We start from the raw sequence: 10,195 nt of genomic DNA on the forward strand, positions 1-10,195 counted from the left end.
ATACACAGTATATCTCTATTTGTTTTCTATCAACTCCCAGTCATTCTTAGTGCATTGTTCTCATTCAAAGGGCTGCGCCACCACGATGTAGACCTTTCTTACAAGACAATCAACAGTGGTGGAATGTAATGAAAGTATATTTACTGGCATACTGCAATTAAGTACAAATTTGAGGTTCTTGTCTTTATGTATCTCCAAACAATCTCAGCAACAGCATAAAAAATGGTTAAAATTAGCTTAACCTGAAACATCTACAGCAGTAGACATGAAAATGTAAAGGTTAATTGAACAGCAATATCAATACATATATTTATATATTATACAAACACAGAGACATCTGCACAATCCACACGCATGCTTTTATGCATGTGACACAATAATGGCAACTTCATTAATTAGGCTGCTTACAATTCGAAATGATCCCGGACACAGCATCGATCAGGGTGCACTGCTAAATGATGCTTGGTAATTGTCTCCACTTCAGACAGGTGAGCTGTTACAGAGTCGTAGTTTAGAAGCTGCAGCCTGGTCATTTGTTATATCGCAGCCATCCTTAGGTTACGGCCTGAACCATCTTATTAGAATCTCAAACCGGTAGCTTCAGGTTGGCAAACCAGCATCCAAACATTACAGAAAAACCTACAACTAAGCAAAAGTCATCATGTTGATATTTATTTTGTCTTGTAATCCAAAAAACAGAAAGTAATCCAGTTATTTTATGATTTTCATACTTGGATTAAGTTACTGACTGCAATTTTTAAAGGTAAATCGTAACTATGGTCTTTTTAGTCAGCAAATAGTACCAGTATTCTCATTTTTTTCCACAAGAAAGTGAATAAATGTAGGTCTCAATACACTGAACTGTTCCTTTAAGGGGCTGTAATCTCAGCTGCATCCTTCTTATTGCCTAAAATAACTTCCTGTAGGCAAGGTGTTTATTAAGTGTAGGCCAATGCATACTATTGCTCTCCATATTACTGTTTATATTGCATATCCTTCTGCAAATTGCTTCCTTTCTCTTCCTGCCATCACGCCTGATGCACTTTCAAATATATATTTTCTTGCCAGGAGCTTCTTTTTTGTCTTTCTGCAAAACATTTCTGTTAATTTCTGTTTTAAAAAATGGAATTAAACGTCACAGTGGACGCACAGGAAGAAAAGTGTGCTTATCACCATTAGTTTGAATTAGTTTTTTCTAGCCTCAGCCTTAATATTAAGCAAGAACTGAACATAGCATCAATCAACCACCCTGTTAGGAGAACTGAAGGGAGGATTTTTTTTTTTCATGAAATGAATATGAAGCCTTTCCCCTCTTTACAGTGCAATGAGAGATGAGACTGGGCTTCTGAAGTTACGGCTCCCTCTACAGTTTGTACAGTGGAAATTTTTCCATCCAGTGCAGGAAAACAATCTGACTATGTTGAACAGTCGAGGAGGACACGACGGAGACGCGTCCGGAGATTTTTACGCACGTACACATCCCCTTTTTTTATTTGTGGGATGTGCGTCTCAGACAGCAGCAGGCAAACTACCCTACAACAGATTTCCATGTGGACTGTTCATCATTCAGAGAGCTGATTTTTCCTCTTTGCTGCGGACAATCGAGGGGGAAAATGTCTCATTCTTTGAATACTTGAGGAGTGACGACAACTTTCCTCCTTTTTCGGACTTGGACGCGCAATGATAAAGCGCGGAGAGGAAAGAGACATTTAAAACGAAATGAAAGGAGTTTGTTTTTGTTTTTTTTAACAATGCAAACTGATCAATTCCACGATCGGGGTTTGCAAATTTAAGCACCACGGCTGCAGCGGAGAAGCCGGGCAATGTTATCTGCGGAGATGCGTGGTTCACTGAGGTTCCTGTCCGTGGATGTTGCAGCTCGGTCGGGCTGCACACGGAGCCTTTGGGTGGCTGTGATTGGACCAGACACGGACTGGGGCTGACTGATGTTTGCCCGAGAGGAAATGTGAGTGATCAATATGAGTTACTGGCAAGGGGGGGAGACGCCAGTCTATACCCACATTACCATGAGGATGGACATGCAGCCATAAGGAATTCTTTTTTCTCCCATTTTCTTGGATTTACACTCAAAACAACCCAGAAAACTAAACCTTCTTTCCATGAGACATTTCTCTGTATTTATTGTGATGTGTTTTGCTGCCTTTGCAAACTGTTCCAAGATTGTTACAAGTGGATATGGATAGATTTTGCTCCTGCACTAAAGTTTTTTCCCCCCTTTTCTTGACTGTCAAGCACCAGGTTTGGATGTTGCATCATACTGTCTTATAAAATATCAATTTCATGGACTGTCGCACACCTAATTAATAGATTTCACCTGGACTTTCACTTTGAATTTACTATGGGACATTGCAGCAACATGTTTGAGGAAGAAAACAATCAGCTGCTTGCAATCCAGTAAAATGTATGCACAAATACCTGGCAACATGGCAGGTAGCTGGGCTGTGCATTTGTTTTTTTTACTGACACTGTTCGCAGTGGGGACAGCTTTCTCGGGGGTCTTCAACGCCACAGACAGAGACATTTTCACAGATGACTTGCTGCAGGTCAAGCTCACACAAGACAGAGCAACGGAACAGTGGAAACTCCAGTCTGCTGACTCCCATCCTAACCTATATTTTAACCAAGTAGACGTGTTGCACTTGAGGCAAAGGTCCTCCACCACCCACAGTCACATATTTAAAGTCATCCGGGCGGCTGTGCTCACCATGTTGTCTAACGTCCCCTCTTACATGCCCCCTGTGAAACATGAGGAGTTTACAAGCAAGTGGAATGAGATTTATGGGAACAACCTGCCTCCCCTGGCTCTCTACTGCCTGCTGTGCCCGGAAGACTCGGCCGCCCTGCAGTTTCTTATGAAATTTATGGATAGGATGGCTGCATATCCAGACTGGAAAGTGTCCAGCGCGCCGAATGATGAGGTCCCCTTGGCGCACTCTCTCACCGGGTTTGCCACTGCTTATGACTTTATTTACTCCTACCTGGATAAGGGCAGGAGGGATGTTTACCTGAAGAAAATTCGCTCTGAGACGGAGGAGATGTACAACTTCTCCAAGTACAGAGGTTGGGGGAAACAGTATCTCCAAAATCACCAAACCACTAACATTTTGGCTCTCCTGACTGGTGCGATCGTGATGGGATCGCATAATGATCCTGAATCAATGATTTGGAAACAGGTGTCTGTGAACTACATGGAGAAAACTATGTTCCTCCTGAATCATGTTGTCGATGGGTCTCTGGATGAGGGAGTAGCTTATGGAAGCTACACAGCCAAGTCCATCACACAGTATGTCTTTTTGGCTCAGCGCCATTTCAATATTGACAACACGCAGAACAACTGGCTGCGGGGACACTTCTGGTTCTACTTTGCCACCCTGCTGCCCGGCTTTCAGAGGACAGTTGGCATCGCGGACTCAAACTACAACTGGTTTTACGGGCCGGAGAGCCAGCTGGTGTTCCTCGACACATTCATCATGAAGAACGGCACGGGGAACTGGCTGGCTCAACAGATTAGAAAGCACCGACCCAAGGACGGCCCCATGGGGCAGTCTTTTGCCCAGCGGTGGGCCACGCTTCACACAGAATACATCTGGTACAACTTCCACCTCACACCGCAGCCCCCACATGAGTTTGGCAAAGCTAGGATGCATATTTTCTCAAACTGGGGTGTGGTTACCTATGGAGCCGGGCTTCCCAATGGTCAGAGTAACACTTTTGTCTCATTTAAGTCTGGCTACCTGGGTGGCCGTGCAGTTTATGACATTGTCCATGACAAACCTTACTCCTGGGTGGACGGCTGGAACAGCTTTAACCCTGGTCACGAGCACCCGGACCAGAACTCCTTTACATTCGCCCCTAACGGACAAGTATTTGTGTCCGAAGCACTTTACGGCCCAAAGTACAGCTATCTTAATAATGTTCTGGTGTTTAGTCCGTCTCCTACTAGTCAGTGTAACAGTCCGTGGGAGGGTCAGTTGGGGGAGTGTGGTAAGTGGCTACAATGGACTGATGAGGGGGTGGGTGATGCTAGAGGGGAGGTGATTGCAGCCTCCTCACACAGGGACACCATGTTTGTGAGCGGGGAGGCCGTGTCGGCTTATTCCCCTGCCATGAGGCTAAAGAGTGTTTTCAGAGCTTTGGTTCTGCTCAACTCGCAGACTTTGCTCGTGCTTGACCATGTGGAGAAGTGGGCCGATTCACCCGTCACGTCCCTCAGCGCTTTTTTCCACAATCTCGACATTGACTTTAAATACGTACCTTTCAGATTCATGGACAGATATAACGGCGCCATGATGGATGTGTGGGATGCTCATTATAAAATGTTCTGGTTCGACAGCCAGGGTCACAGCCCTGATACCAGGATACAGGAGGCAGAACAGGCAGCTGAATTCAAAAAGAGGTGGACACAGTATGTCAATGTCACTTTTCAGATGACAGGCACAGTCAGCAGAGTGGCTTACGTCTTACATGGGCCGTATGTCAAAGTGTCCAACTGTAGATTTATGGATAATAGTAAAAACGGCGTGAGGCTTTCTTTAACCATAAATAACACAGAGAAGATTGTGTCTATTGCTACAAATTATAAAGACATTGGGGCAAGGATGACTTATTTGGGGTTTGGAGGTCATGGTAAAGTTGAGGATAGATATCAAATCACTCGATATGGCCTTGGGGCACAACTCATCCCTAAACAAATCAACAGTGATAATCAGCTGTTTGATTTTGGACTCACAGTGAATGTGATCGTCGGGGTGGTTCTCTGCGTGGCCATAGGGCTTTTGACCATGCAGAGAAAGTTTTATGTTTGCTTCAGCAGGCTGATGCGTTACGCCCTCCTCTCTGTGTTCATTCTGTGGATAACCGAGCTGCTGTTTGTGTCTAACAGCTGCGATCAGCTTCTCTGTGGGGTAAAATGGAAAGGTGCGGGTGCCAAAAGCGAAGTAAACACACAAATCAGACTGTATGAGCAGCACCGGCTCCCCCTCCCCACCGTCGTCATAACAACCCTTCCCGGTTCGGGATCGGAAATACTCAAGCACCTTTTCTACAACAGCTCGGACTTTGTTTACATAAGAGTTCCCACCGAGCATGTGGACATTCCTGAGACGGAGTTCGAGTTTGACTCTCTGGTCGATGCGTGCGAGTGGTCAAGGTCAGATGCCGTGCACGGGCGCTTTAAGATTATTCAGGGCTGGCTGCAATCGCTAGTCCACAATACCAAGCTGCACTTGCAAAATATTCAGCTCGCAGAGGGTAGCAGGGTCAAACTGCCCCAGAGAGTCGGCCCCTCCAGAGACAGAAAGAAAAGATCCAGGAGGAGAGAGCCGGCAGCCGAGCTGAAGGGCAAACTGAGGGCCAGCCTGGACAGAGATGCAGAGTATGTTAGGGAGATGAGACGCCATGTTGCTGAGTACCCCAACGCCCGGGTGGTCCTCAACATGCGTAGTGGAGCCTGGGCTCTCAAACTGCCTTTCATTCAGGAGGTGGTGGGACCTTCCTTGAGGACAATCTATTTAGTGAGAGACCCTCGAGCGTGGATTTATCTCATGGTCTATAACAGCAAACCCAGCCTTTACTCCCTTAAAAACATCCCACAGCACCTTTCCTTGATATTCAAGGAGGACGCCGTCAGGGATGGGTGCCCAGTTGTGGTGCCAGAGTTTAAAATAATCCAGCAGCTGCTGTCCCGTTCAGAGACAAACCCCGTTTTGATTCTGGCTCATCTGTGGCTGGCTCACACTGCAGCAGTGCTAAGAGTCAGCGAGAGCCTCCCCGAGGAGTCCTACCTCCAAGTGAGGTTTGAGGACGTGGTCAACTTCCCCCAGGAGACGGCAGAGACGATACACACCTTTCTGGGGGTGCCGGTGTCACCCGCAGCCCTCAATCAACTCATATTCACCACCTCCACGAACCTGTACAATCTAATGTATGAAGGAGACATCTCACCAGCCAATATTAACATGTGGAGACAAAAAATGCCCCGAAAGGACATCAGACTGATTGAGGATGTGTGTGGAAGTGTGATGAAGAGGCTCGGATACACCAGGTTTGCCAGTTAAACGCTGCTGGTCAGCTGATATTGAGCTGTCTTGTTTACTGTAGCTGCCAGTCACAGTTGTTGTTTTTTCATTGCACTGACCTTAAATTTAAAAAAAAAAAAGAAATTGGGGGTGAAACTGCATAGTCTTTTCTGTATGTGTTATTTTCTCTTGTTTGTATTTGTTGTTACATGAAGGTATGAGGCAACAGATGTTTGTGAGGGAAGAATATTTTATATTAAAATAGGTGGAAGGGAGCTTCTGTTATTGTTCTTTTCCCCCAGGAGCCCTTCACACTTATTGTAGCACTCGTTTATTGAGTGAGACTTTAGACCTTTGTGTCTTACATGCAGACAGATATGACTGAATTTTAGCATAAATTTTTATGTTACTGCCCTTCAACAGTGAAGTTTCTGAGTGTCTTAGAAAGAAATTAATGTTTTGGGTTTTTTTTACTGCTACTATGTGATGTCAGAGAAAGATTTGTGCAAAATTCATATCTGTATTTACTTGATTTTTCTTTTCTTTTTTTTGGGCTTTTGGGTGTATTTACCGGTTTGGAACAAATATGTTGTGAAGCTCATGAAGAAGTTTTGTAGCTTTGGGGAACTAATTTGGCAGTCATTTCACTATCAGAACTTTTAAGTGCCGTTTCCCTTTAAAACTGTAAAAAAAATAAATAAAATTGCTGCAACGTATGGGTTCAAAGGAAAACTAGAAAACAAGAAGATGGCAGTAACCTTCAGTGATTCAGACATGTAAGAGATTCAGACTGTATTTTTTTATTACAGCATTAGAGTGATTTTTTTTTGAAGCTCAAAGATGTCATGACGGTTTGGTGGCTTAGCACTTTCACAGGGACTCTTTTGATTGTATGTGGGATTCAGTGCATTTTTCAAGGCTAACTTTACTGTATGTACTTGATTAGCTGAGAAGTATGACAAAAAAAACCTCGGAAGATATATAAACCTCTGAAGACATTATGTCTCGAAAAAAGAAAGTTTTGAAGTATTTATGGGTTTCCAAAGACATATATCCCAAAGGATCAAGAATGAATATGATTATTGTAACTCCCTTCAGCATTTATTGAATTAGATCAGAGGGAAGTGCTTAATAGGTATCAAACTGAAAAAAAGAGAAAACTGTCAGCCTTGACACATTTCTAGTCAAAGCAATTTCTGAAGCACCCCCCTCAGCTACTCATATTAATCTGCGAAATGCCATAACTGCGGCTTACCCTGTGTTTTATTGCTGTGATGTCTTTACTAGAAAGGGCCCGGAGGAAATGCAAACAGCACAAGTTTCCATTTCTAGTTGTGGTCACTGAGATACCCGATGATCTGTTGGGTTTTTGTCTTTTTAAGAGTACAGCGAGCAGTGCACTGAACAGGGGATGAATATTAAGTATAGCTTAAAAAAAAAAAAAGGGAAAAAAAAAGTCAGAGACCATTTCTACTCTGTGATGTTATGCTCCGTGGCCTGGGCAAAAATGTATGCTACTCAGTAACCTTTGATGCTGTCTTAAACATTTCTGTACTGTAAATGGATCACATGTACCATGCAGACGGTGCGCTCATGTATGGACTCTCCATTGCACCTGTACACACATAGAAAAAAAAAAGAAGAAACATACAGTGTTCATTTGGAAATATCCATTTTTTTCCTCAGCTAGAAACAGTCCTGTTTGTTTTGTTCTCTATGAAGACTGAAACCCTTGACTGGCTGGAAAACCCGTTTGATGTTTGTGGTCTTTGAATGTGTAGACTTGGCAGACATGCTTTCACTTTGGTGTTGCAATCCTGTTACCAACTCTGTTTTGTATTTGCTCTTGGGGATATGGTTCCTTGCTTCTGTGGCCTTGAATTACAATCATTTCTTTATAACAGCTTTTTTTCCCTTGTGGGCTCTGGAGCAGGAGGTGGAGGTAATGTAAAGAAAACAATAAATTGATAAATATATTGGCAACAAGTTTTTGTTGTAGTGAAGTGAATTATCTCAAACGGTGGTAAATGTATACATCATGCGATTATATAACATCATTAGCTGCATGTTGAGCCACCTATTATCCATCGCTACAAAAGAGAACAGAAATATTAATTTGTACACGCTTCCTTTCACTGTGATTACCGCTAACCTGCTAGTAATGCGCCTGCTTATGCAGATGTCTCTGTGCCGCCACAATTATGCACCAGCAAACTCCTCCATTTTATTAGACACGGATGACGGGAGCCTAATTGCTTATAAGGGTGATGCGCATGGCAAGGAGGAACCAACAATTAAAAACATGTCAAGAAGTTCTTACGCCATGCTCTGAATGCGATGGGAACTTAACGGCAGCAGGCTTCCAAAGTGCACATGCCGTGTCTCGTGTCTCAGAATGGTGCGTCACTCATTTCATTACTCATTTGTTCTTGATCCCTCCTGTAACACTCTCATGCTTGGCAAGGTCCTCTGTGGAGAAGGGGGGTGGGGGTGGAAAGCACCTTAAGGCGAATGCTTTGGAAGGGAGGTTTCTACAATTCTGGGCAGGTACGTGGGGGCAGTTAAGGAGTCTGTTTTGTTTAATTCTCAATGCACTAGTAATTGCTAACATTTGTGCATGAATATATTGATCTCAAAAACCTTATCTGACCTTTAAATTATTCAGATTTTAGAGAGTAGCTAATAAACACAGTTTCATACAACCAAAAAGAGAGATGTCCCCTCTAAACTTCTAAACTATTTAAATACTGCCTAGAGAGGTATTGAATACTGCACTAAAAAAAAAAAAAAAAAAAAAAATAGAAGCAAAGGTTCAACCCAAGGTTCCTAAAATGAATATAAACCGATGGAGCAGAACTTTGCTTTTCCTCTTTCCGCTACATTTATCATCTTATGACACCTCAGATTTATTTTATCTTAGGTTGGGAACCTTTCTTTCACTTGAAAAGGAGCATCTTTAGGGTGTTGTTTACTGCAGAAAAGGATCTGAATACTTCTTATTTTACCTAATCAGGACATCAGCACCTTTATCCATTTTTTTAAGCATTTATTAACACTCACAGCTGTCCTTGATGGATTACTGCAGCAGAACCATTTATCAGTAACATATTAACATTTACTAACTAACTGTAATTGATTACAATTGACGTCATTAATGACTTGTGACTGCACACTTGATAGCTATCATGACTTATTCATGATCTGACAATTAATGTCTTACAGTCTAATGGGATTTTTCACAACCTGGAAATCCAAGTTGCACTTGTTAATGTCTTATAACTAATCTAAACGAAGTATTAATAATAAATTATTTACTAATGAAGCTATTCCTCACAATTTACAAACCCCCGTATAAAGCCTATCTTGTGATAAATGGACTGAATTTATAATGTTACTTTCCAGTCAGCATTTACATAAGGTTCACATATTATAGCTAATATCTTTAATGATTAATTATATATTTATGTATATATTTGAGATGTGAGAGCAGTTTTTATCTTTCCAGGTTGTGAAAAATCTCTTTGAAGCAGCAGAATAATTTAAATTAATGACCCACATAAGTCCAGAATTGATGTTTATGAGCCCTTTGTTCAGAACTAATTATTAATTGATGACCTAACAACCAGCAGCTACCCAAATTTTGCCCTTGATATTGGTTAATAACTAATTTGTAAAGAGATATTAACAATCTATTAAATAATAATATAATGATTTATAATGTATAGGAGCTTCATAAATGGGTGGTGTATATACATGTAGCACTGATTTTATATTTGCAGAAGGAATGCAGATTATCATCACAGATTATCTTTGAAATTGATGTCCTTGCTTCTCCCCCATAGAGCTCTCTCATACACACACACACACACACACTTGAAGAATAAGTCTGCATAGATAATCTGCACCAATTAAATTTAATGGAATCGTACAGATGGGATAAAAATGCAGCAATATGTCAGAGTCTTTCTATAGAATTTACTTCCCCCTGTCTGAAAATAACACCGCTGCACAGGAAGACAAATATGCTTTATGGAAACCTTTTGATGTCTGATCACAAGAAGCAGATTTGCGGAACTAATTTAAGTAGGGGTTGCCGCCTAGATTATCTTTGATGTCTGATAACCAATACGTAATCATTGCATGAAATATGGTTTTAC

At 42.1% G+C, this 10,195-nt stretch overlaps 1 protein-coding gene across 1 annotated transcript; it reads left to right on the forward strand.

Annotated features, from left to right (window-relative positions):
• Window positions 1–1,412: 1,412 nt before the first annotated feature.
• LOC111585095 (dermatan sulfate epimerase like) lies at window positions 1,413–8,025 on the forward strand. Its single transcript, XM_023294472.3, has one exon. It carries the CDS (start codon window positions 2,421–2,423, stop codon window positions 6,075–6,077), a length of 3,657 nt encoding a protein of 1,218 aa, XP_023150240.2. The 5' UTR covers window positions 1,413–2,420; the 3' UTR covers window positions 6,078–8,025.
• Window positions 8,026–10,195: the final 2,170 nt, after the last annotated feature.

This window comes from Amphiprion ocellaris, chromosome 22, assembly GCF_022539595.1.
Source record: "Amphiprion ocellaris isolate individual 3 ecotype Okinawa chromosome 22, ASM2253959v1, whole genome shotgun sequence".
Lineage (NCBI taxonomy): Eukaryota > Metazoa > Chordata > Actinopteri > Pomacentridae > Amphiprion > Amphiprion ocellaris.